The sequence below is a fragment of the Talpa occidentalis genome, unplaced genomic scaffold (genome assembly GCF_014898055.3).
Source record: "Talpa occidentalis isolate TD23 unplaced genomic scaffold, MPIMG_talOcc4v2.1 talOcc4.8, whole genome shotgun sequence".
NCBI classification, from domain to species: Eukaryota; Metazoa; Chordata; class Mammalia; order Eulipotyphla; family Talpidae; genus Talpa; species Talpa occidentalis.
The window spans coordinates 106,169,649-106,196,938 of NW_023605194.1; the positions used below are offsets into that span (position 1 = coordinate 106,169,649).

Genomic DNA, 27,290 nt, shown 5'->3' on the forward strand with positions numbered 1-27,290 from the left:
CATTTTAGTATGTACTTTCTGCTTCACATTAAGTGTAGGGAGGAATTGGCTATTCTCTACTCTGCAGCATCTTGGGGAAGTTTTTCTTTAGCTCTTATTTAAATCTTGGCAAATTTCGGAAGTCATTTTGCCATTGGCATCCCAGACTTGACAGGCGTAGGCTTGGTGATATTGGCATAGTTAGTGTAGTCAGGCTGGGCGCCTCCAAAGAACATTCTGCTCCTCATGGCAGAGTTTCGCTCATGAGCCATTGTGTTCCCTGACCTTCCACCTCTGGTTGTAGTCTTAGAATAAGAACTACAGCCAAGGCAGGGAGAATAAGAGAGACACCAAAATTATTAGTGTGCCTAGTTTTCCAAATTTTGATGCGTGATGCATTTTCACAATATAAAAGCAAGAAGTGTAATCAATCAAGGGTCTTTGTCATGCCCTACAGCTTTCTTAGGAGATGCAGGCTGGCAGTAATATATGATTGTCAATTGTGCCTTGAATTTGCAGTGATATTTGCCAACTCGTAGGCCACCCCAGTAAGCAGGGTCAGGGGGTTTAACCCCAATTGATAGAAAGACCTGAGAGCCTTATTTGGCTTGCCCAAGGACACAGGGAGGTCAGGAACCTAGTTTAAAATAGAAGTGAGAATTGCCTGGTTCCCATTCTTAGCCTCAAGCACCAAAGTGTTCCTGTCTACATTATCTGCTAATTGTTCTTTCCCAACAAAACATAACAGAATTTTTCCTTATAGCTGGTTATAAACATTTAAGATGCCTACAGTCTCTCATAACCTTTACTTAACACAACTAGCTGGTTAGCTAGCTTATTTCTTGTTCTCTTCCATTTTTATATCTATGTAGAAAACTTAACATGTAAGAAACACTTCATAAACTTTCAAGTGGCATGTAAATGTTATTTGGTATTATTATGGTACTCATTCTTTTAACTTTGCACCTTTAAAATACGGATATTTCTATTTCCTATTAGCCAGTGGGGGGTGGGAGGTGGAAAGCTCTGTAACAGTCATCTGAAATAACCGAAGCCGCCGCATATGCCCACAGCGTGAGTGCCTATTGTTCTGATGTTATAGATGTCTTTCAGAGAAGCACAGATTGAGAAATTGCAGATGTATTTACACAGTCCAGGTAATAGAATGGAAGCTTCAAAAGAAAATTAGGTAGACATGCAACTTTGGGGGAAGCAAAGAGCATTGTCAACTAGAAAATATATAATTGGTGAAAATTATTTTCCTATTAGGTGAAAGAACAAATCTTCTTTCATATTCTTGATTACATATATGTTGTCTGTACGTGGGACTAACATGCTTTATGTGTTGACAGCGCCGAATTCCTGTGAACAAATTTTGCACATGCTGCTAAGAAAGTTGCACCTAACTTCGTTACCTATGCAGAGGCCTTAATAGATCCCATCACTAAATGATGGCATAGGAAAGCTTCAGACAGATATGGTATCTGGAATGTTTTCTACAGCAGATTTTTGGCAACAGTGAATGGAAGCTTAATTAGCCCGGGTTTAAATAACTCCTGCCTCCTCCAGGCTCCCCAGGTAACATCTCACCATCCTCTCCGGTAGAATGAGCTACAGTCTTGCATTGCTTAGCTGTGGGGGTGTGTGCCAAGGCAGGTGATTTCTTTGTTGTGCACATGTCAGAGAGTGTGATTACACAGAGCTGGCGGGGAACAGCCCTCCACCATGCTACACACCCCAGTTCCAGGTACAGCCAGTGGGAACCACTGTCACTGTGTACTCAGTCTGTTGACCGAGGCATCATTAAGTGACACGTGACTGTACTTCTTTCTCCACCCCACCCCCTAACTTTTTATTAAAAACAACTTCAGACCTGTAGCGAGGTAGAAGGACTATTACAGTGAACATCCATGCTGCGCCGGTGTTGTTTTTTTTCCCTTTAGATTAAGCCTCTGAGAGTAAGTTGAACACATTGTGGCACTTCATCTCTAAATAGTTCAGCATCTAGCTCCTGAGAACAACACATGTTCTTGTCTGATCACTATATATAATTCTCACTCCCAACAGAACGAGCTTTAGTATGATATCATCATCGAAGACACAGTGCATTCGCACATTTCACGGTTGTCTGGTATCATCCTTTATTTTCTTTTCCCCAATCCAGGATCTGATTAAAGATCACTTGCTGCATTTAGTTATCATTTCTTGTTTTCTTTCCTTTTCTTTTCTTCCCCACTTTCCCTGCTACACACCAGTTCAGTCCAGCTATATTATCTACTTTTAAAGCAAACATAATGAAGGAAATAGAGATTTTGCCCCTTGAAAGTTTGGCCTTCTTTCTCCTTTTAGCCTCCATGATTTCACAACTTGCCATGAAACCCCAACAACATGTTGTATCCCAACTGAAGGAATAAAATTAAAGATAGTTTTCTCTACCCCGAAGTCCATGACTTGATAGATTCTTGTAAAGGCTTACTGCTCAGGACTTTCCTGGGACAGATGCTTGTGACAGGAACACTTGATCGAATGGCACATGTCTCTGTGAATTTGCTTTTGATATTCTCAGGCTTTGTTCCAGCAGTTCTATATCCATGTCAATAGTGAATGCTTACCTGGCATTTCTTAGGGTTCTCTTCATTCAAACCAGTTGTTTTGTTTCTCAAAACAACTCAAATCACTCAACTTAATCCTTTATGTAAATATGGAAGTAGATCTCATCCTGGATCATTAGAGCTTCTCACTCATGAAAATAATGTTTCTTGTCTCTATCATTGATTACTCTTGAGATTTCAGTGATATGAAATAGTTTGTCATACCACTGAATCTCTGCAGGTGTAGAGTCTCGTGAGTGCATTTGAGGAACAGATGGAAAAGACTTGGCAGTTTCAGTCAGAGGGCAATCTGAAATGAATGAATTGGTATGTTTCCACATTTTTACTACTCATGTTAATTAATTCTCAAAATTTATAAACAAGAAAAACTCATATTCAGAACTAAAGTATGGGAAATCATTCTCCATTAAAGAACTTTGTCCCATCCCAAAGTTTTATTTTAAAAGAATAGTCATTTATTTTTTTACGTGATTACTGTCTACTTCAGGACTTCTATTCTTTGTAGACATTCTTTGAATTTCAAAAGTAACTACTATCTTAGCAGATAGGAAATTACAGATAAGTTGTGGGCAACAACAAAATAGGGGTGAAAATTGGCTCAGCTAGCTGGGTTATAATTTCAACTTGATAGCAAGAAGTTTCTTTCACTTGAGAGTGGGAGCTTTATCCAGCCAAAGGCAAGCATCCAGTGTAATCCAGGAAAAATTTGCCTTACTATAAAATAGAGAAAGTGAGGTAATATAAGTGTCCTAAGACATCAAGAAATATGATCTCTGCTCCACTGGAGATAAAACAGTAATTATCACAAAAGGTGTTGATTATCATTGAAGGGAGAAATATGATGTTGACATAATGCATAATCCCAGCATCTGTTGTGTCTTACTTTGGAAGTAAATTCAGACTAATGGATCTGTGGAGCTGTCTAAACCTGTTCTCATTAGATTCCCTTGCCTTCTAGAAAAGCTTATAGATGAAAGATTAAATCAAGTTGGGCATTTTGCCCTTAATAACATTTCCATTCTGAAGCTAGTATGTACTGAAATGTCTACCATTTGTCGAGTTATTTTATTTTAATTCACAGAAGAGTCCTACAAAATAACTATTCTTCCCCTAACACATCAAGAAGCAGAAACTGAGAGAGGTTAGATAATTTGCATAAGGTTACACAACTTATCAGTACTAGGGGTGAGATTTGGACTCAGGTCTTTCTGACTCAGTCATGCCCCAGTTTGTCCATTGGTACAAGTCTTCTCCACATCAGGTTAATGGCCAATGAGTAATGCCAGATGAGTACTGGGGAAAGATGAGTAGAAACCAGCTAACCTGCACACTCAGGATTGGTTTTGACTGGCTTCCAACCACTCTCAAACCTTCCCATCTATCTTGGTTAACTGGCTAAGTATGAGGCTCTGCAAACAGACATGCTAGTAGTTGGACCGTTGACCTTCAAACCCAACACGAAATCCATGCAATCCGGGCTGTCGTGTGGGAGCTCTTTTCACCTGACATAGAGCCAGGCCCAGAGCTGCCAAGGCCAAGGGCTTTTCCTTCTTTTCCCTACAAGCCCAGAAGTGAGTGTCAGATCTTGGTATTCCAGTGGCCCAGAGAAAAGCAAGAGGTATTACTCTAGGGCCAAAGCCTAAGATAGTTGGGCTGCTCTCTCCAGCCCTGTCTGGCGGTGACAATGCCACCTGCTTTAGCCATCTGATCTTTCATGTCAGCAAAAGCGTGAGGAGAATGGGCCTTCTGACACTTTGAATCAGTGAAATGTCCTAGCCCGTCCTGGGGAGTGGAATCAGAGCAAGTGGGCAGCGAATAGAGAAAAGCCTCAGTGTGAAAGGCACTTGAAACTGACAAGCCACACCCCTCTTCTTTGAACAAGAGTTGTTTCCTGTCAAGGAGATATTTGATTTTGTGGAAGAGGAATGTAAACAGAAGGCAAAAGGTAGCATTTACTCTCCCCTTTTCCCTTGGCAATGCCCATGTTTAGGCATAAAGAACACATATATTTATATGGGTATATCTATGTAAATATTTAATATCTGCATCAAGCTGGTAACTTTTGATGGTAAATTCCACTTCAAAAAATATCTTAACTAACTGACCAGATTTAGCAAACTTCATCATCATAGCTTAAGAGTTTTTGCATTTATTTCAGGTGATAATAAAAGAAGTCAATGATGAGAAGGAATTTGGGGGTCAGAAAATGGGGGAGCAATTTTCTCTTCCATAATGAAAATTTATCTGTGTGCTAACTTTTGCCTTGAATATGAATCAGAGGGAGTTCATGCTTTGAGACAAATTTATGGTTAGTAGTAAGATAAAGGCCCATTTTATTGCTTCATTTTTACTTAATAAATCTTAATTACTTTCTCTCCATAAATTACAGCATTTACCTTACTATTTCTTAATCATCTGATTTGTCATATGTGGCATTAGTTTCACAGAATAATTGCCATTTGGGCTTTTTGGAAAACATCACCTCAGAGTTTTTGTCTTAGTGTTCCAGAGGATTTGCTAACTAGACTTTTAGTGACTACACTAGTCTTGTCATTTTTCCTTAAAGTTTTAAGGCGATGCTGATACCCCTCAGATTGATTGTTGAGGTTCTCACCAGCTGAGGATGCAGTAAGTCAGGGAGAAAAATGGTATAAATTATAGACTGTTTTGAAAGACAATACAGCCTTATTCCTTTTTTTTTTTTTTTTTGAGTGACAACGTTTTTTTTTAAAGTAGATCAAAATATTTCATTGTGTAGGTCCTCAAACCGACTCTAGTGAGTATTGTAATTAGCAGAATTTCACATACACATGTTAAAATCCTAGGGAGTATTCTATTGACTAAAGTAAGGTATGCAACCTTCTTCATTCTGTTAATTTGCTTAGCAAATCCTTTCCTAATAGTTCATGTAGACTTAGAGTTCAGTGGAGTTACCGCACAGTTTGTCTCCCAGTATATGAAGAGTCCATAGAACTTTCAATTTTATGTTGATTGGACAGACTTGAGATGGCGTCAACTCATTGATGAACTGTTCATCAAAAGAATTAGTCACAGGAATAAATATAAAAATATATGTATCTTCTGTGCTCACAGTCTCTGCCTATCATACCTTACTTATGTCCTTCTTAGGTAAAAGAATTAATCTCTCATTTGATAATTCATTTTATAGGTATTTGTGTATCAGGGTTTCAGAAATCTAGTGATAAAACATCCCTTGCTAATCAAAAATACCCACGGGGCCACTCATTTTCAAACCCACCACATGCCAGAGACTGTGTGTGCACTGAGTATTTTACAATATTGAAAGAGCACCGCGCTTGCCGTCTAGAAGCTCAACATCTGAAAACGAACCTGTAGAGACGGAAAGTGACAAGAAGATGTTAGAAACAATAACTGCTTTAAATTATCTGCAGTAGGATTTGGTTGAGTAGCTTCTCCTGAGTTATGGGCAGGTGTTAGTTTTGAGAGCTAACTCGAAGGCCCTTTTATTCTTAGAAGATTTAAGATAGAATGTAGCAGTTGAGAGCCCAGCTCCTCAGGGCTTGACTTTCTGTCTCTGCCACTTACTCTCTGTGTCACTCTAGCCAAATTGCTTCATCTTTCTGGTTGCCTTCGTTATCCATCAAGTGAGGATCATTACAGCATCTGCTCCAGCATCACTGAGAGGGTTAAATGGCAAATGCAAGTTAAATGGCGCCCCTCCTGCCACGTGCAATGAGCATTAAGCACTGGCTGTTACCCTTCCTAAACCCAACCTACAGCCTCCTGACTCAGTTGGGAAGGGGTGCTGCTTGAGTTCCGAGGAGCATTGTTTTCTTTCCACATGAAAGCTGTTGTTGTCAGCCCTGAGATCTTTGTAGTCACTTTATGTTAATTGTAAAGAAAATTTTGGAATTTTCTTTCTTCAGGATAAGTTCATCTTCTGAGTTTTCATGTTTCCTCTTTGATCACATCATACGTGATTGGCTGTTGCTTCAGGGCAAAAAGAAATTGGAGGCCAGCAGGTGGACATAACACCTTATAGCAAAGAGTCCCAGCTCCTTCCTGAAGCCTTCCCTAGACATCCATCACCTCCCTCCTTGTTTGGGTTCAACACACATTAATCGAGCATCACTATTTTTCACTTCTATAGTGGGCTGCAGGGATACAAGAATGAACAAACATTCCCAGCCTTATAAAAGTCTAATGGAAATAGATGTCAACAAATCCAGTCTGCTATGACACAAGCACAAATGGCAGTGTGTGCAAGGTCAGAGGTCAATAGGAAGCATGTGAGGAAGGCTGCAAAGGTGGTGACATCTTGGTAGATTTTGAGTGGAATCAAATAGGGAGAGTCAGCAGGTCAGCATGGTTTGAGCAAGAGAACAGGGGGGAGGTGGCAGGAGAGGAAATAAAGATGTAGATGGCAGCTGGGTCGTGTCAGAGCTTTGTCTTAATCATATGGACGTTGGGGCCCATTAAGGGATTTGGGGTGATAGAATGATGCAAGATTTGCATTTTTAGTAGGATCACTCTTGTCTTGAATATAAGCTTGAAAAGAATATTGGACGCAGTTCCATTCAGTGCTATCCCCAGAAGCCTAGTCCTTTATAGACATTGAAGAAATTCTTGGAATGAAGACAGCCCAAGTTAAAGTTTCCGATTCGGCATTCTTTCTTCAGCACACGCTGACCTGGACCTCCATCTGTCACCAGCAGCTTGCTAAGATCATCATCAGCTCTCTTTTCTTGGCAACCTTTTAACTGGCACTCTGTTTACCAGCCCCTCTGGGCAACCATGGTGTGGGGATGATGGATGCTTATAATTCTGACCCTGAAGTACGTCAAGCCCACTAAATCATTTAAAAAAAGATTAAAGTATATTCAATATCACTGTAATGTTTGTGTGTGTTACTGCATTCTTAGTCTTTGAAAATTGATGACTTATCAAATGCTGTGTACTCGTGTGCACGCAGGTACAGTGAGAGTCTGTGATCATTCACAACCCTTCACTCCCCGCCAGCGCCTGGCACAGGCACACTCAGCACTGTACACCCAGGAATAAGCAAGCAAACAGATTGTCTTTATGTCAAGGAGGAGGAAACAGGTGGGCTTCAAAGGCGCAGCTTGGACAGGGAAGGAGAGGGGGTGTTCAGGAAGACAGTGGGAGTGATAAAGCGAGAACTAGCGAGACCAGTGTGTCAGGCAGTTTAAAAGTGAACCCATGCCGTGGTCCTGCAAGGTTGGGGCCCCGGGCTGTGTGCCTTGACCTGAGGCATTGACTTGGACCTGGCATCAGCACTCTCCCTCAGCTCTATTTGTCTTGTAGTAACAACTGTTCAGTAAAATGCCAAACACTAGCAAGAGAAATCAACAATAATTAGAGTACCCTTCCCCCCCACACACATCTTCTCATGAAAACCATTATTATATAGAGCTGACAATATTTCTCAGCCCAGAATGAAGAATTTCCAATAGAAGCTGTGAGATGGTCCCGTCCTGTTAACTGGACTTCCAAAAAAAGGCATGCTGTGCTGGTATGAGGAGAGAGATTTGTCCTCTGGGTTTTCCTGAGGGATTGTAGATTGCAGATTGTAGATTACATTGTCTTGTACAGATACGTCCTTAAAATCAACAAGTTTTCACACCTGTCACACATGCTCATGTCGGGGGTGTGCCCCTATCATTGCAGCTCAGAGAGCCAGGACCCAGATTTCTCTTTGCCACCCTCTGGGTGGTTCTTGCTAGCGTATGATTTGGGCAAGTATCTTAGTGTCTCGGGTCTTAGTTTTTTCTTTTTCTGACATTGAAATAATACAAATTCCTTCTGTGCAGCATGGCTGTAAGGCTGAAATAAAATGGTGGGTGTGAAAAATACTTAAAGAATGGAAAGTTCTATGTAACTAATAGTGTACTAAAAATGACAAAGAACATCATCAATATCTTAATCAAAAATAGAAATGTGTTTCATCAACAGGCAAAACATCCTCGGAAATCTCCCCAAGGTAGAATAAGGAAAATGAGCAATTGATTCACTTCCTCCTCTAGAGTGGGGATTCTGCCTGCTACTTTATCTGCTCCGCAAGGCAGATATTAAATCCCCATTTCAGAGATGAGGAAACTGGGGGCACAGAGCTGGAGTGGGATTTGGGCCTTGTAACTCCACAACCTACTGCCCGTTCTCCTTTCAGGTTCTCTGATTCCAGATCCTTCAAAGTTGTTAAGAGCTGTTCACACTCTTTGGACTAGGAAATGGGGCAGGATGGGATCCAAAAGGTGCTCTGGGAACCCCCAGAGAAACCAGCAGATCCGAGACAGTCTTGGGGCAGGCAGGTTCAAGCTCCTCTTTTACCGAGTAGCCTCACCTGAACAGAAGCTACAGGCAGGCCTACCTCACAGCCCCAAGGCCGTGGCCAGCGCCCTGTACATCCAGAGGTCCCCCCTTCTGTCAAGGTGAAGTGGCCCCCACCAGCCTTTTGGGTCCTGCCTGTGACTTGCATTGCCCACCTCAGGAATCAGCGCTCCTACCCCAATCCTCACCCCTGTGTGCTGAATGGCTCTTGTTCTGCTTGCAGAGAAAGACTAAATTTATTCCATATAGAAGCCACTTTACTGAGCTTTTCTGGGACCCTCCCTGTTCACTTTGATGTCAGATGTTGGGGGGTAGAGAGTCCCTGATGGGGCAGTTCATTAAATGCCAGTGGGATACCTTCTTCATAGAAACTGTCCAGACAAACAGTCAGCTTGTGAACTGGGGCTTCCCATGCAGAGAACCAGAGATAAGGACCAAATTGAATATTCAAGGAGGATGTCAGTGCGTGGGAGAAGCATTTGTTGAGCCTGTGGATCTGAGAGGAGCTGTGTGTGGTGTTTCCATAGGTTCTCAACAGGAGGTGCGTGGAAGCTGCGGTGATGACAGGCCTGGCTCTGAACTGCCGCATAAACAAGAAGTCCTTGTTTGACAGGAAGCACTACTTCTATGCAGACCTCCCCGTAAGTGTGCTTTATGATCTGCCTCTGGACGTTCTCAGAGCTGCGGGGTTTGGTGCAAGGGGATGGGGGTGCCACTCATGTTGGAGTCCTAGTTCAGTCCAGCTTAGCCGATGTTCTGCCCAACACTGATGAAGGCAGATCCCCACCCCAACCTACCCCCACCCCCACCCCCGTGTGATTACCCTGACTGCCAAATCCTTGCTCAGCTTCCTGCTTCTGGAGGCTTGCACGTAATTGAACGGGAGGTAGAAGCGGTGTTCACAGACCTGGCCCAGCCATGGTATCTGGTGCTAATTGTCTGTTAGGACAAAAGCTGACGCTGCAGCTGGCCTCATAGTAAATGCAGGCAGGGGCTCTGCAGACTCAGGGAGAGCTTGCCTCTTAAGTTCCCAGTAATAGGACTGTCTCCTTTGGAGACATTTCTGTCATCTCCTAAGGACCAAGTCCACAGACAACATCAGCAGAAACGTGGCCCAGAAACCCGGACTAATCACAAACATTGTGCAATAAACCTATGCTAACCAGCTTTTGCCTTAAAATTAGAAACTTTTTCTTTAAAAGAAGCCGGTGTGAGCCAGAGCCAGTTTTTCCTAATGCTAAACTCCACCAAAACTGAAATGTTTAGTGGATTTCCCAAAATAATATTTCCTTTGATCTGAGCCTCTGATAGTAAGTACATTGAGTCCTCTCAGCATCATCAGAGGTTCCTGGAACCTTCGACTTGAAGTGAAATGACCTTTAATGAAACGAGGTTGGAAATAACATCTTTTTCTTATTGCTTTTTGTTATGTGTCTGGGATTTCTCTCTTCTTGTGAATGTTACAATGAAATGACATTGAATGAGACAACATTATCCAAGGGCCTGCTCTACAGCCCTCCTTCAGATCTAGAAAACAGCCATGATGAAGCTGCTTCACACTATTCTCCTTGAGATAAAGATTGGGGTGAGCTATTTTCTAGTGGATGAGGTAGAGGATAGTATTAAATAAAAAGGACAGCCAGAGCCAGAATTCTTCAATTGCTGATTCTTTCCCCCTCTAGATGCCAGCCTTCTAGAAAATTCTACCATGTGGTAGGGTGCAGAGGGATAAACTGCATTTTTTAATCCTTTGGGGGTGACAACCAGTTTAGTTAAAGTGGGAGACTTAGCAGTATATGACTAAAGTCAGATGCTTTGTCTGTCTGTGGCTTCTGTTCTTTCTGGCCCAGGTAGCTCAGATAATCCACAGTTAGTGTTGCCAAATATGACACGGGGCACAGTTACACTAGAAGGATATTTATTGTGTATCTAAATTAACAATTTATTCAAATTGTTCAAATTCATATTTAACTGAGCCTCTCCTCTTCTATTTGGGCACTCTACCCAGAATGTAATTTTTATGAATTCTGACATCCTGTTTCAGCACAGAGAATGAGTTGGCCCAGTGCATCAGTTCTCCAAATGTATTCCCAGGTCACTGGCTTCAGCATCTCCTGGGAACTTGTTAGAAATACAAGTATCTCAGATGACTGCCCAGACCTGCACAGTCAGAAACCCTTGCAGGGAGGGGGCGGGGAGTGCATGGAAAATGTCTTGCATGACGATTCCGATGCAGCTAAAGGATGAAAACCTCTGGCCTGGCCAGGCAGCTAAGAGCACGGACACTGGATCCAGACCCTCGAGTCCACATCCTGACATTGCTACAAACTCACCCCCTGCGCCCTGTACCTAAGGTACTGAGAAAAGACACTGGGACCCGCAAGCACTGCAGACACTTGAGCTGTTACTCTGTACTTCTCCACGCCTCAATATTGTGTCTCCTTAGCGTGTGCTGATGCGCGGGTGCATTTGAAAGTAATTCCTCCTCTCCACACGGAAGGAGGTGAGGGAGCCCTCATAGCGCCCATCAGTGTTTCAGCACTCTTTGCTTCCCGTTAGCCGAATGTGAGCATCACCGCACGTTCTGGCTTTAGGAGCAAGGAAGTGGGGTCAGGGAAAGCAGCTGGCATGGGGACGAAACAGACACAAAACAGGCTCAGACACACTAGCAACTGCGGTCGCTGTGCTGAGAGCCCACGGCCAAATGCTCGGCCAGCACTTCCCAATAAGGAGGGTCTGTCAGGAGCCCTGTAATCAGATGCAGGGTTTAGGCTAATGAGCTAAGGGAAAACAACAAATTCTTTTCTTGGGGACCTCTGACTATCAGATCATTATTCCCCAAATGGTTCTTCAGTAGGGAGGATGGGATTCGTGTTGGGGGTGAGGCAGAGGTAAGGGGGGAGGGGACAGGACAAGCCACAAGAGTCCAAGCTACATTATGACTGCAGTGTTGACTCTGATTTTTCTCCTTTCTTTTTCTGTTTGTGTTTTGTTGTGTGTATTTTTAAGAAAGCTGATCGTTTTATGACAATGAGAAGATTGGTAAACTGGACCGCAGCTTTTGTGAGTGGATAAGTGACCTTATAACATGTTTGTGTGCAGGCCGGCTACCAGATTACCCAGCAGAGGGTTCCAATCGCTGTGGATGGGAGCTTGGCCTACAGCGTCTGTGTGGGGGCTAAGCAGAATGAGGTGATCACCAAGACAGTGAAGATCAAGCAGATCCAGCTGGAGCAAGACAGTGGCAAAAGCCTCCATGATGACCTGCGGGCTCAGACGCTCATTGATTTGAACAGAGCAGGTAGGCTCAGAGATTTTTCATTACTTTTCTTCCAGCCACCTGTCTTCCTCTCTAGAACTTTCGAAAACTAACTGAGGAAGCAGGTCCTAGAGCCTGACACATGGAACTCAGATTATCAGCTCTGGCACTGGCATCGCTGATTAGAACTCAAGGCTTGTCTGGGATGACTGTTGTGTTTGCTAACCCACCACTAAAATGAGACCAGTGGAGCTACCTAGTTGTGGACCCAACAGTCTAATAGCTTCTGTTGCCACTAAAAGAAAAGAACCAAAGTTAAACATCCAAAAGTGGGAGGAAAGGAAGAAACGAGTCAGGCCCGAACCCACCTTGAGAATCTTTGGGTGATTCAGGGTTTTCCTAAGACTTCAGCCTCATGTGTCTGATGATCAGATTGGGTAGCTCAGTCAGACTGCCTCTGCCTCTCTCTGGCAGGAGTCGGCCTTCTGGAAGTGGTCCTGGAGCCCGACATGTCCTGTGGAGAAGAGGCGGCTGCAGCAGTCCGGGAGCTACAGCTGATACTTCAAGCCCTGGGGACCAGCCAGGCAAATATGGCAGGTGAATCAGCCCAGAAACTGTCTCTCCTTTCCTGTCTCTCTTTCCACTTCCTGGGTCTCTTCTCACTTGAGTTCTGCATCAGCTACTTTGGAGCTGTTTACATCCTTTTTTTCCCGCCTTCTGTATCTCTAGGGGTTTTTTCCCTTAGAATTTTCTTTGGATTCTTTTCTGAACCCCCAACCAAAAATAAGCATTAGACAACAACAGAGCAGAAGCCCTGAGCCCAGGAATGGGAATTCAAGGACTCCATGCTTTCTCCTGGGTTCTTGCATCAAGTCATTGTGAGCATCAGAAGAATGTCTTTCCACACTTTCCCCTTTCTCACCTAAGAGACACAGTATTTATTCGGAACTCTGTGAACTTTGTGTAGGTGGCACCTAGTTGCCAGTTTTAGCTGCTCCTCTTTAGTGTTTCCTTCTTTCCCTTCTTTTGGAGACCATTTGTCATGTACAGCTGAAGCTATACACCTAACCAGCCATCTGGGCACCCAGTAGCCAGTCATGTTTACACAACTTACAAGCAACAAATTGTAACATCAGGGCTCTGGTACAAGTTGAACCTGAAGACAGAACTTACCAATGAATTATATTTTGCAGCTACAGGCTGGAAAAACACAGCCCCTGAGTTTGAATGGAGTAAAGGTTAGCTGCCTAAAAGTTTGCTTGATGGACATGAGGCTCTATCTCAGAATAAGAGGGAGTTTTCCATTTTCGATTTGTCTCATGCTGTGTTTCTACCCACGGAACATAAATATGGGCAGATTGGATGGCTCTCCATTTTTGCACTAAGTGTTGCTTCTCTGTTGCTTTAAAAAAGTTTTTATTTTTCTGTCCTTCCTCAAAATCACTGTGATTCTTACCAAACCTATGGAATAATAAACAGGCCACCTGTTAACTGAGAAATAGCCCCATCTGGGTCCTTGCCAAGAGATAAACTGTAACGGCAGGAACTTATCCACAAGTAACAGCTGAGAGAGTTCATTAAATCTCATTTGTTGTGACATTTTCTGTTGCTTTTAAATACAAATCCAATAGCCTTGTGCCTCTCCCAGTGTGATGGCAGTGGTTTGAAGTACTTTGGGAGCAGAGGTCTGCCTGGTGTCTTTAGGGTCCTGGCTCCTGTGTCCTTACCATGTCATCAGGCCAGACCCCTCTGCTCGCTCATTCTCTGTCCCACACCAACAGGACCACCGTGCAGAGCCTGGAGTCTGCAGCCTGGGGACTGAGGGTACCCTGTAGAGGGCAAGTGGTCCCCCAGGTGCTTTTGGAATGAAGCTTAAATTACTGTGGCTGTAATTCAGTGAGTCCCTGGTCACTTTGTTAGTGACCGACCAGCTCAGCTGAGTTCCAAATGTCATTTCCTTCTCAGTGGACATTCACTGCTGTTGAGATCCTCAAAGCTGGCTATTGAGCTGAACAGCCACTGCAATGATGTCCTGAACTGATGTCCTGAACATGTCAGTGCTAGTCCTGTCTGCCAGTTTGGACACTTAGCAGGTGTTCGTTGGTTCATTAAGCATTTTTTTAATTAATCTATCTCATTTAAACTTGACATTCCTGAGAGCATCCTGTGGTACAGGTGAGGAAACAGGCTTAGAGAGGTTGAGTGACTTGCCCAAGGCTCAGAGAGCCCAGTGTCTGACTCTGAGCCGTCGTTCTAAGCTCTGCTCCATGCTGCTTCCAGGGCAGCCGTGGCGTGTCGTGACTGCCACAGACAGACAGCTTAGTGGGCCCTCTGCACACGTGGCTTCCGCACCCTCCAACTCAACCAGCATGCATTGAAAATCCATACTACATCATTAGGCCAGTGATGGTGCCTCTCCACTGAACACGCACAGCTTTCTTCTCACCCTTATCCCCTGAACAATAGTGTATAGTGACTATTTATGCAGCATTTATATTGTATTAGGTATCATAAGTAGTTTAGAAATAATTTCAGTCCACAGGAAGATATGCAGATTATATGCAGGTACTCAGCCATTTTGTATAAGGAGCTAACACATCCTTGGATTTTGGTATCCAAGGGGTCCAGAATCAGTCCCCATGGATACCGAGGGATGAGCAGTGTAGGAGAGTGTGGGTGCTGAGGGCCCAGACCTGGGTTGGAATCCTGTTCTCCTGTTTCTGGGTACAACAGCTGGGCAAGGTGTGTGACTTCTCTAAGCTTTCCACACTTTTTAAATGAACCCCCAAATGTTGTGTACAGAAGGGAAGAAAGAAGCAGAAGAAGAGAGGGAGTCATCCAAGTCTCACATAGAGCTGGGGTGGCTGGGCGCTGTCACTGGACTCTGACAGGGAAGACTAGCAGAGGAGCAGCTTTGTGGGAGAGAATCTGAAGTCCCTTTTGGATATGTTAAGTCTGAAATGCCTGAAGGTCATCTACATGGTTTTGTCATTAAAGCTATATTACAGGGAACGCACGTCATTGTGCACATAAAACGTGTCACAGGTCCTGACAAATAGCCTCTGCTCAGCAAACGGCGCGTGCTTTTGTTAACAATAAGTCATTTTAAATGTGGTCAATAAAATTTTGTCTCTTTTTTCCCCATCAGCCTTGTTATTTAAGTTCTGGAGAGTATTCAGTGATCAGAATAAGATAGCTCAACAGACTTTCTCATTAAATCTGCAGGCCCCTGCTGTTTACAGAAAGCTTTTGGTCCTAATGTTATATTTCTGGTGTGAATGCTTTATATTTATTTATATATATATATATATATGAGCGCTGCACTGCATCACTGTGCTCAGTGGTGTTGGTTTTTAGTGAGGCTGTTATAAATCTACTTCTCGAGGGTAGAAATTGAGCTTGAAAACATTCTCGTGATATGTGAGTGAAGGCCTCCCTCAGTGTTGCAGAATGCACTGAAGTAAACCTGACTGGTAAGGCTTTTGTGTACCTGAGGCAATTTAACTTAATTTGTTTAAAAGGTATTTTGTCTTCACTGGATAGAATGTCTTTTGTTCATGTTTGATACTCTATTTGAATCCAGGCTAGTGAACACTCTTTTAACACCATGGGATACTAAATGATTCTCGCAGACATTTATGAAGTATGGTCTTCTCTGGGAGAGACTGAAATACATGCTTTTATTCCTTCTCCAAATTTGCGTTCTAAATTATGAAAGATGGTTTTGTTTTGAAAAGCAGGTGAGGTCCAGTTCACAGTTCCCTGAGTTCAATAGAAAGTTGTCTCCCAAGTATTGAGATTTGGCCCAGCCATATTTTGGAAGTTTTCCTTTGACCAGAGTGCACCTTCCAGATGACTCCAGCGAGATTTGTCCCTTTCAAATACAATGTAAGCCTTCATCAGGAACTCATTGTGAGACAGTAACCAGTTTGCTTACTCATTGCTCAGAAAACACCAGATTTTTGGCTCATTCAACAAGGTATTGATTTATTGAGCAATTACTGTGTGCCAGACCCAGCTCCGCATTGTGAATGGAGCAATGAAAAAGACATTCCTCCTGTGGTAGCTCATATTCATGAGGGAGATAAATGCATAAAAACAAAAACAGTTGCAGTGGAAAACTAGGGTGCAGTGTTAGCGGAGACCGCTAGAAGGTGAAGGCCTCTCAGAGGGGGCCAGATTTATTTGAGAATGAAGAATGACTTCAGGTCGCAGCCAGCAGGGCAGGATTGGCAGTGATTCTTCCAGGGAGCAGCTGAGGCAAAATCCCTGATCTGAGAAGAAGGTTCGAATATACTCAGGTCACATAGGTAACAAGAAGCATGTAGGAAAAATGGAATGTGGCATCAGATAAGCCTGGAAAGGTCGGTGAGGGCTCGATCACTGAGAATGGGGAGAGCGCAGTGGGAGGTCATTGAAGGCCCTTTAGAGAAAGGAATGATACAGTTAGGTTAATATTTTAGAAAACTCCTCTGGCCACTCTTTGGAAAATGGATTTCAGAGAGTAAGGTGAGATCCTGAAGACAATATGTGCAACAAACAAACAAAACTTGAGAGGATTTGCTTTAAAAAGAAGCAGAGAAACAATGGCTGAATAGCTGATGGAGAGAGTGTTGGGGTTTTGGTTTTTTAATGAAAAAACAGCCTCACTAAAGGCTGTAGTGGGGAAGTATCGGGGTATAGGTCAGGGGCTCAGGGGTGAAAGAATTCACCAGAGACAAGAGGAGAACAGAAAGGGGGGAGTTATTGAAATACACCCCTGAGAGGAGCAGTGGGCAAGCCAGGAAAGGTCTTCTGAGCTGAGAGAGGACCCAAGGCGCTGTGTATACTCCAGGCATCACAGATTGGCTGGGATAGCTAGCCTTGGGCGTGTCCTGACTCGTAATCTGAATTAATGGCTTCGTTCCCTAGGCAGTGCCATGCACTCCCCTTATCCATTTGAACCTTCCAAACTTGTCTGCTGGCCAAGGAGCGCAGGCTTCATTTTTAACCTTAGTAATGATACCCAAATACTACTGTGTCTGTACCTATCAAAGGGAATGCTGAGAGAGAGAGAGATCAATGACTTTGGTAGGAAAGAAAAGATAACTGGAAGAGCAACATCCCTAGAGTAGGGCCTCCCTGTTTGTCTTGGGATTATGCTTCTCTCTCCTCCGCCAGAGCCTCTGCATCTGCTCCTCTGACACCTTCTGCCTTGCAAGCTGCAGCTTCCAGTCTGCGGGGGCTCTTAGGGTCAGTGCAGGTCTTCCCAGGATGGGACAGCTCCCTCAAAGCCCCACCACGACTCTCCCCTTCGTGTCAGCTCCACTGCTGCAGCAAATCCTTACATCAGTCAAGAGGGTTCAGCGTCATGTTTGTGGAAGGAAAAGATTATCACAGAACCTGGAGGAGGGAGGAGGGAAAATGCCCACATTTCTGGCTCTTGCCCTTGAGCTGTAAATTCTCAAGGACTCTCTTATAAATCTCCTAGAATCACTGTGGGAAATCCACATTCCATTGGAGAGCAGTGTAGGGTTATCGGATAATCATTTCCGAGACCTTCCCCAACTCAGCGCTGACGCTGAAAAAAAACTTCAGCATGAAACTGCAGAGTAAATCTCCATTTTAACAATGTTGTTTTTCTTATTTGGCACAAAAGAAGTTAGTTTTCCGCAGCTGGCATATGCAGAATGTCTCCTCTCTTCAGCATGTGCACAAGCGCACACAGCAGCTCTATACACCCACATACATACACACACCTCGGTTGCCTCAGGACCATGATTCTCTTCAGTGGGAGGAAGTACCAGCCATGTGCTTCAGGACCTACTGTGCCTGCTCTGAGTTAGGTTGCTGGAGCTACATTGCAAGGCGTGTATGCTCTCGCGCCTTCCGTGTTGCCTCAAAGAGTGTCTATGGAGTCATCGTTTTTCTCTCCTTCCAGAGGGCCAGTTGAGAGTGGACGCCAATATATCTGTGCATCACCCTGGGGAGCCTTTGGGTGTTCGAACTGAAGTGAAGAATCTCAACAGCGCCAAGTTCCTGGCCAAAGCTATAGGTGAATGTCAGCCGTTACTCCTCGTGTACTTCTTTCTATCAGTTGCCTCTTGCTGTGTAACAAGCCACCCCAAATCTTGGTGGCTACATAATAACCATTTGAGTTTTCATGGTTCTGAATCCATAAATGGTTGGGTCACAAATAACCCTTATAACCCAAATTGGTGAGGGGACGCTTAGCATGAAGAACAACAAATACCTTCTAGATAATTTTTTTGACTTAAAGATTGAAAAAGATTTCTAATTATTGCCTGATTGTATAAAAGAAATCAAAACATAATGCTCAGTTACTATGTTGGGGTTTTTTTTTGTTTGTTTAGATTATGAGATCCAAAGGCAAATCAATGAACTTATGAATGGAGGTGAAATTCTGAATGAAACTCGATCCTTTGATTACAAACTGGGGTGAGTTTGCTTTGACAAATACCCTGAATGCAGTGGGATGGGCTTTACTGGCCTCAGCCACAGACCAGCTGTGTGAACTAAAAGAAGGTCCTTAGGTTCTCTGCACTTCAGTTTCCTCATTGGTAAAGTCAGGAACACACCACACTCTCCATTGATCCTATACAATCTGTAGAGCTGGTACGAGGGCGAACTTACCCACATGTGCACCTCAACACTTAGGTGTACCTCAACACTTAGGTCCCAGCCCTTCCCTGGCTTCTACCTCCCCCTGCTCTGCAACCAGAATTTTCACTTCCTGAAATTCTACCAGATTAAGCTTTACCAGCTTAAGGTAGAAGTCAAAGAAAGCTTAGAGCTGGTTGTAGAGACGCCTTTTTATGTTGTTAAGATAACTAATTTTCCAACTCTGAAATTTGAGGAGTTTATGCTTTTAGTGGAAAAAAAGCTTAAAAGTCAAAGCTGGTAAAAGCTGGAAACATTAAAGCAATTTCTTTTTTTTTTTTTTAAATTACCATTCCAAACATTTCTCCTTCAGTATTTTTTAAATATTCATAAAAGTATTCCCCAAGGAGAGCTTGAATTTGCCTATGTCCCTTGGTGGCAACATATAGGATATAGTATGTAGCATGTCACCCACATTTGCTAGTTGTTTGCAGTATTTGCTTTATGTTTTCTCTATCTGTCACAGGTGTACCGTGTCGATGAGAGACAAAGAAGGAAAGCAAGACTACAGGTGGTTACTCCTCTTGTCAAAATACTTTTACATATTTTGGTGTTGGGGCAGCTTTCAAATCCCCTTTCAGATCAACATAATGAGCCTGGGTAGTTTTTATGAACTACTTTTAATTATTGTTGTTCTCACATGGTAGGAAATCTGGGCTTCCTGTTTTATCTATGTCGAAAGGAAGAATAGTTTCTTTCAAATCTCACGTGATGCTATGTAATTAATAAACAAGTGGGACTTCCTGGGAGACCCATAAATAAACCAAGTAATAAGAATTGGCTTAATATAAACTGAGCCTGTCCTATTTTCCCCATTATGTTTAGCAGATCGCAAAGATGAGGCATTGACATACAAAGCTGGTGAGCGTAGCCCACCCTGCCTTTGTGAAGTCAGGAAGGTGTCAGTGTAGCTGTTGCTGTCCATCCCACTGTGGCATCAGCCTTTTTCACTCATCACTGGTTCACAAGCAGGGAGAGTAGCAGGCTTGGTGGTTTGCACCTGAAATTTACACTTGTCATGACCAGTTCCTGGGAAATGGGGGGGGGGGGGCGATTGACATGACAGGACATCAGAAAATATTTGCTAGTAACCTGGCCTTGAAACACAGAAACTTGCATATTGGTGATAGGTTGTTTTGGGGTTTTTTCCTATTAAACTAAATGCTTCAGAATCTGGCCCCATGTCCTCTCTTTACCAGGTTTATGCCCGAACCCAACCTGCCCCCACTGCAGTTGTACGACTCTGCATCCCTGCCCGCCGGTGCCGACCCGCAGCAGGTGATCAACATCGACCAGATTCGGGAGCAGCTCCCTGAGCTCCCCAGAGTGACCCGAGAGAAGCTCGTTCAGCAGTACGGGATGCTGCCGGAACACAGCTTCGCCTTACTGGTAGGATGGATCGGAGGCTAAAGAGACTGCTGGGCAGTCTGGGCACCACCCCACAGGGTTTTGGGTAGGGCGGGCAGATTTCCTCCATGGAAGCACAGATACTTCTGTGATGACCTTTGCTTGTCATCCTTTGTGGTCACACCCAAGTTCGGCGGCATCTCGTGTCAGTCATTTCTTCTATAGAAATGAGCTTCTGCTCAGAGCAGTCGTAGAGACCTCTGAAAGAGTCTAAATGTCACGAATGGCGTTTTCCATGTGTCTGCAGGACAAAGGGAAATCAATCTAAGGGTTTCTAGATGTCTGGTAATATTGAACCATGATGGGTCTGGCAGGAAGTTAGGTTCTCAGAAGCCAATGGTGGTTCTACGAGTTGTTAGGAAAACTTGTATTCCACATGAACGCTGAAAACTCTAACAGGTGGGGCCTCTGAGGCTTGGGGATGCGACTAAAATGCCGTTAGAGAATCTGACACCACTGAGATCTACTTAGGGATTTTCCGTCTTTCTCAGAGCTGCCAGGAGCTTTGCAATTTCCTGTATCATGGCAACATCCAAGGGCCAGGGCTTCAGAAAAGTGTTTGTTACAGTTTTCTTTTACTTGTCTGTTGGGGAGAAAATGGAGGTTTTGCTACTGCATCTTTCAAGGACTAGATATTTGGCACACTCACCTTTTGGGGCAGCAGGACCTATGGAAACTCTGGACTTCTGCATTTTAATTGACCGATAATAAATATATAGGGCTGTTAGAATGTACGTGTTTCTGTGTTGATTTATAGCAACCGCAACGCAGCCAGTACTGGCACAGAGTAGGCAGTGGAATATTTTAGATGTCATCTGTAAATCAGCTAATTTGAGAACTATCCAGAGAGCCTCATGTGAAAACTCTCGCTCCTACCAGTAATGATTGGGGACGATCAGCTAGTTTCTTTCTCATACTTGGGCTGAGCTGCTCCCTGCCTCCCTTTGAGCTGCCGTCTCTCTCGCCCTTGCTCTGCAGCAGTTCGCTCTGTATTTTACGTATTGGTGTATCTTGTTCAGCGCCTCGAAGACAAGGGCTGTTTCACCCTCTTACTCTCCGTGACTCAGCACAGACGACCTCATCAACAGTGCTTGATTCCAAATCGCTGTGTGAATCAGTCAGTCAGCATCTCATACAGGATGCCCTTGAACTTGAAACTGAAACCTCTTCACAGCTCATGTCTTTTTCCTAGGTTGATGTAACAAAACTGAGTTTTAGTGTTACGTAGCTTCCCTGCCATTTTGATCACTTGCGTTTCCAGTCCACTTTGAAATAAATTTCAGACTAAATAGTGAATGCTAAATTTTAGTCCCCGATACTGTAACATATATGCCAATTTACATAGGGGACGGAAGGACAGGGGCCAAGGCCGTCAGCCTCAAAGACGCGCGCTGCCTCTCTCCATTTGGTCTTCAATAGCTACGCAAAGACCACCCTTGGAGGTAACGATGAACATCAGTTTAAGGCCATTTCTTTGCTCAAAACAGTGATTTCAGAGAATAATTCACTAAATATAACGTTAAAAATTCTTTGGTCTGTCAACATTCCTCATAGTGAGGTGCAGGCACTTTCCAGAGTCGCCTCTCAAACAGACGGTCCTTCCTCATCAAGGCGAGCATGGAAACTCGCTCTCTCCGGAGCTTCCCGGTGCGCCTGTGGTGGCGCGTGTGCCCCCTCCCTGAGCACACGTTCTCTGGGGACGGGGCATTTTGCACTCATGTTTGTTTCCCAGGCTCCACCTGCATGTCCTCCCTGTTGCCAAAACCGGGGTGCCTGGGACAAATGTTTGCTGACACATGCCCAAGACTGAACACACAGGTTAGGGCATTTGATCTACTCAGTTCCACATTTTATTAGCACCTTGGATGGAGCAGTTACTGAGACAGGGACAAAGATTTTTTTAAAAGATGTTTCTCTATTTTCCAGAACATAGCACCACAATTAACCAGCCCCCAGCACAGATCACGACAGAGAGATGAGTAATGTAGGGTGGAGCCCAGAAAAGGCAGGGAGTGCCTGAATTGGAATAAGAGGGGGAAACTTCAAGCAGGAGGTGATTTTTGAACCAGTTTTTGAGGGAACTTAATTGTTGAGGTCTTAAAAATATGTTTATTTTTCAAAAAGATTTATTTATTTATGCAGGCCGGAGATGCGGGGGCTGAGAGGATTCACCAGAGACAGAGTGGGGAACAGAACAGGCAGACTGACTGAAATACACTGCTGAGGGGAGCAGCGGGCGAGATAGGAGAGGTCTGCTGCACCACGTGGGTTGCTCCCTGGATGGCAAAGGATTGAACTCATGCTGCAGAGGCTGCAGATTGCTTTATAGTGCTGTGCTTAACCCCTTGCACCAACAGGGAGGCCCAAAATATGCTTATTTTTGTACCTTACAGATAATATATTAGGTGATTTGTTGTTGTTGTTGTTTAAGCATTGGTGCTTGAAATTTTCAAGATGAGTGAGAAGAGAACTCAATAGGAATGGGAAAAGAATGATTCAGACAAATTGTTTTCCTGAAATTAGGCATCCTGAGCTCTTTATGACTTGGTAATCATTGGAAGCTGAGTTACTCATAACATACCCGAAAATGATATGTTCATGTTTTTTCTGCCTTCATCAGAAACACAACAGATTGCTGAGAAGGGCAGATGCACAAATCTAATGAACCATCTTTCAATTTAAAGAGTGCCCAGGAGTATTCATTAAATAAATAGCAGTGGTGGAGGTGTGCCTTGCAGAGCTTCAACTCCATGCTCTGTGTCTTTGGATTGCTTATTAAATTAAACATTAAGCACATACCCACCCCCACACACATGCCCGTACCCACAATAACAAAAACTTCAGAATTTAACTCTAGTCCTTAATCTATTGTGTCATCTTACTGGGCAGTAAGCACTGAATTATGTATTGTTAATTTCTCTTTGACATTTAGAGTTCTAACGTACCGTATTCTCTGTTGCAATGTCTGGCACGTAGTAGGCACTCAGTGCATTTTTGTTCAGTGAATGGCTGAGCACATGGGATACTGTGACAATATTCGTGGAAGTCCTGGGAGAAGTGGTGTTTCTGACGAAAGTGTCTGTTTCTGAAGGTCAGATACATAAATCACTCTTTTGACAACCCAGCAAATCAGAAGGTGATATACATGTCCTTGAACTCTAGGGGAGCAGACCTGGATACGTGCTTCAACCGTGCCCTGTACCACGACCAGATGCAAGTCACTTGGTCTCCCTGACTCTTGGATTCCCTACTGGTCTCATTAGACATTAAAGAAAATCTACATTCTCATTTTCTCTCTGAAATCCTCTGGATAATCCCCTCCCAAAAGAAAGCCTGTTTCCTTATTTTTTTCCTCTGGCCACATGAAAGGCACCTTGCCCAGCTGAAACTTCAACCTATGTAGCTAACTTCACTTCCCAATCTTGTGTCCGGTTGCCTTGATTTCTAACTTCATATGTGGAGATTAAGAACTAGAAATGTGGAAGCTAAGATCAGATATTAGGATTCTGATAAGTGACAGTGTAGCAGCAGAGCAAGTCTTCAGAGTCAGTACATCCAAGAGTTATTATTAGCACAATCAGTATGACAGGCAAGTGCATTTCCTCAGCTCAGAATCACAGCGCAATGTCCGTGGGGTCCTCCCCTGGGTGGAGAAACTCGAGAGAACTCGTGGTGGATTCTGTTCTCCCCATTTTAGCAGGTGAGAAACAATCACTAGTTGAGTAGCAGATGCAAGGAACTTCCCCAAGCCTATAGGGGAGCCAGCTTCAGTCCTAGGATAATGTTTCAAGTTCCTTGCCTTTCGGGCTCACTAACAAAATAGAATTTTTATTTTTTTAATATTAATGCTTTATACAGTCCCACTAGTACTTCATGAAGCACCATCATAGAACATCCGTACATTTAAAACTCTTGACCACCCCCTCTTGGTTTTTAAGATGCCAGACTGTCCTATAAATAAACATCAGGTGCTGTCTACCAAATTTAGTGAAAATCAGTCAACTCCAATGAAAAGCAGAAATTATGTTCATTTTCCAAGTAGAAATGTAAGTCAGAAAAGAAATTTTGCTTCCCTTTGCAGCTGTCTTTGGTTGTCCCCCTTCAACTTTCTGTGTTGATCTCACGCCTCCTTCTGACTGAATGGTCGAGGAGAGTCTTTGCACAGGGCGAGCGTGCAGTGCCTGGTGTCAAGCAGCCTGGCACACGCGTCACTCGGTAAAGAACAGAGATGAGCTCACTGGGCAGCAGCTGCGCATGAAGTCAGGAGATGCAGAGATGTCAGTCTGGGGAGAGCTGTGGAGGAAAGGCGCAGCATCCCCTTCAGCGCTTCCTGACGGCTGTGGAGCCCACCACATGCCCTGTGCCGCTTTCAAGTGGAAGAGCTTCATCTTCTCCATGTTGTATGAACTCTCCTGCGTGGCCCGAGTGGGCAGCGGGTTAAAACACTGACTAAGAGATAGACAGTCCCAAGCCCAGATCTCAGCCTTGGCCCTTAGGAGCTGTTACCCTTCCACTGAAGGGGAAGGAGGATGGTTCTCTTACTCCAGAGACGATAGACACAGCAGAAGCTTCGCTGAATCTAAAAAAAAAAAAAAATCTAAATACAGCCAAGCAGACTCCCAAGAATACTCGGCCAGGGAAGGAGCGCGGGCGCCCACAGCTGCTCGCACCTCGAGGGCCACGTGAGGGAGAATTTCCAGAAGAGCCTCACTCGGCCCCAGTGAGAGGTCGGCGACCCCCCCGGGCATGGCTGGGGCTGCCACACGTGTCTGTTTTTCTTCGTGTTTAGTTAGCCTCAAGATGCGCAGTCTTGAACAACTTCATCTTCCCTGGCTGGTTATACCCCACCTGAGCTTGTAATCCTTTGTTTTCTGACATCATGGAAAGGGTTAGGGTGTCTCCAAGGAACAAAGAAGCAGAAAAGACACCATGACTGAGGAGGGTGGTCAAGTACATTATTTTCCAGGAGTTTTGCGTTGAGTTTCTAATAAGCAGAAAATGGCCTTCTTTTCTTTCTGGATGAGTGGCCGATAAAATAATTTCCCCTGATAAATAGCTGTGTGTCCCCTAGGCAGCACTGCTTTAAGGCTGATAGCTGGAGAAAGCACTGAGGCCACAATGACTGGCTTTCGACTGCCCAGACTTACTGAGGAGCAAAGCACTCACCTCCTAACTACTGCTGCAGGAAAATTCATTTGGTCAACATCATTGCTCACCATATTTTGGCTCCATGCAATTTTTGAAATTGATTTTATTCTTCGTTTTATAAAATTGCACCCAGTGCTTGCCAGCTTAAAGGTGCTTTCAGTTACTCTATGCACTGAAAAAATAACCAATATTTTGTTCTGGTAAAGTTAAATCAAAAGATACAGCTTCTCATTCTATCCCTGCAAAACCAACAGTTCATTTATTTCATATGCAAGCAACAAGGAGCTTTTGGAGGTGTGGCACCTCTGGGCTTACCCCTCAGGGGCCCACCTGAGCTAAAGCGCAGAAGCGGTCACGTCCTGAGTGTCCAGCCCTGGCTTCTGTCCCTATCCCACCCTCAAGCCTGAACCTCCTGTTTGTGGAATTATTCCTTCATGGGACAATGAGAACATATTAGGTTTCAGTCTGATGTTGGAGATGAACAACACGGCCTTTTTGTGACTGTGAGCTCCAGCCAGAAGCCTGCTCTGCGTAAATCAGTTTCCTCCACGTTGAGCCTACTGGACAACAGAGACTGTAGACACACTGAAGTGGGGCTGTAATCAGAATTTCTGGACAACATGCTTCTTGCATCCCATTCTTGCAGAAGGAATCTTCTAATTATGCCTGTCTGCTGTCAACTTTTATTACCTGAATTATTTGAATTTTGATTATCTAAGGGAAAGTCTTATTCCCAAATTGGTTTCCCTCAACATCTCTCCTAGAGTTACTGCATCTTGGAGAATATAAGCTCATTTTCACTCTAGTCTAAACCCCCATAGGTGAGAACAATCCCTGAATTGAACCCGTACCCTGAGTTGAACTCAGATCTGTGTACTTCCTGCCTCTGCTAGGAACGATGTCGTACTTAGGTAGTAGCATAAGTGAAATTGTTGCAACAGGATTTCTGTTCAGATTCTAGCAGCTCCCAAACCCTGCTGCGAAGAACATGACCCAGCTGTGGAAATCGTGGGTCCCAAAATAGGACTGCAGACCTCTGGCGCTGTGTATCCCTTGAGACCGGCTAGAGCACATTCCCTGTTGTTTCTGCGCTTCTGCAGGTCCCCGCGTTCTTGAAAGTGGCGTTGTTGGGTCAGGATTCTGCCTTCCCCACTGAAGATGAGTTAACACGTGTGCGTGCGTGCGTGTGTGTGTCCACGTTACTGCTGCCCTCTGGGGCCTCCTGACTGAATTTCTACCTCCATCCCAGCACTAGCACATCCTGTTATTTCCAGGGCCATTTTTCACGAAGTTTTGATTATTCTTTCTGTCTCACTTAGTGAGAAGGACCAGACTCACAGGAACAGTGAGGGAACAACACAGCCACCATCGACAAGCAGATGTGGCCTCCTCCTATGTCTGCAGAAATGCTCAGTGGCTGCTAGGCCTAGACACTCTGGCTAATGGCTGCCGACCCCATTTGCACCTCCATCAAGTGCCTTATAACTGGGGAGCCTCACCCCACACACCTCCGTTGAAGCAGCTGTCGTCAAGTCTACTGGCACAGAGTCTTCTGTCCAGTCAGCCACTCCCACCATGTGCCTGTCCTGCCCAGTTTGGTCTAAACCCCCACATGAGTTCCCCATATTAAAGGAGTTAAAATGCACTGCCACCTTGTATGCTCAATATCAAAGCTGTGAGTGATTTGGGATTTATCTGTAATGTCAGAAGCTACTGCTGATAGTATTGGGCGGTGTCTTGGTCTGCACATGCTCAGTGTAACTTCTCTGCGGAGAGGGCAGGAAGGAGATGCAGAAGAGCAGCAACAGCCCCGCCTTCCCAGCCCCGGAAGCCCTGTCAGCATAGGGCAGTGTGTGCCCCTGTCCTCTGATCTGCGAACAGGTGTGTGGCCTGCC

At 44.3% G+C, this 27,290-nt stretch overlaps 1 protein-coding gene across 1 annotated transcript in view; it reads left to right on the forward strand.

Moving 5' to 3' along the window:
• Positions 1-27,290, forward strand: part of GATB (glutamyl-tRNA amidotransferase subunit B) — a 59,059-nt gene that overhangs the window by 14,437 nt on the left and 17,332 nt on the right. Inside the window, exons 3-9 of the mRNA XM_037497564.2 lie at positions 9,449-9,562; positions 12,024-12,222; positions 12,655-12,777; positions 18,101-18,214; positions 18,534-18,618; positions 19,307-19,351; positions 20,040-20,229. Of these exons, the coding sequence (XP_037353461.1) occupies positions 9,449-9,562; positions 12,024-12,222; positions 12,655-12,777; positions 18,101-18,214; positions 18,534-18,618; positions 19,307-19,351; positions 20,040-20,229 (870 nt within the window). The remainder of the gene's footprint in view (positions 1-9,448; positions 9,563-12,023; positions 12,223-12,654; positions 12,778-18,100; positions 18,215-18,533; positions 18,619-19,306; positions 19,352-20,039; positions 20,230-27,290) is intronic.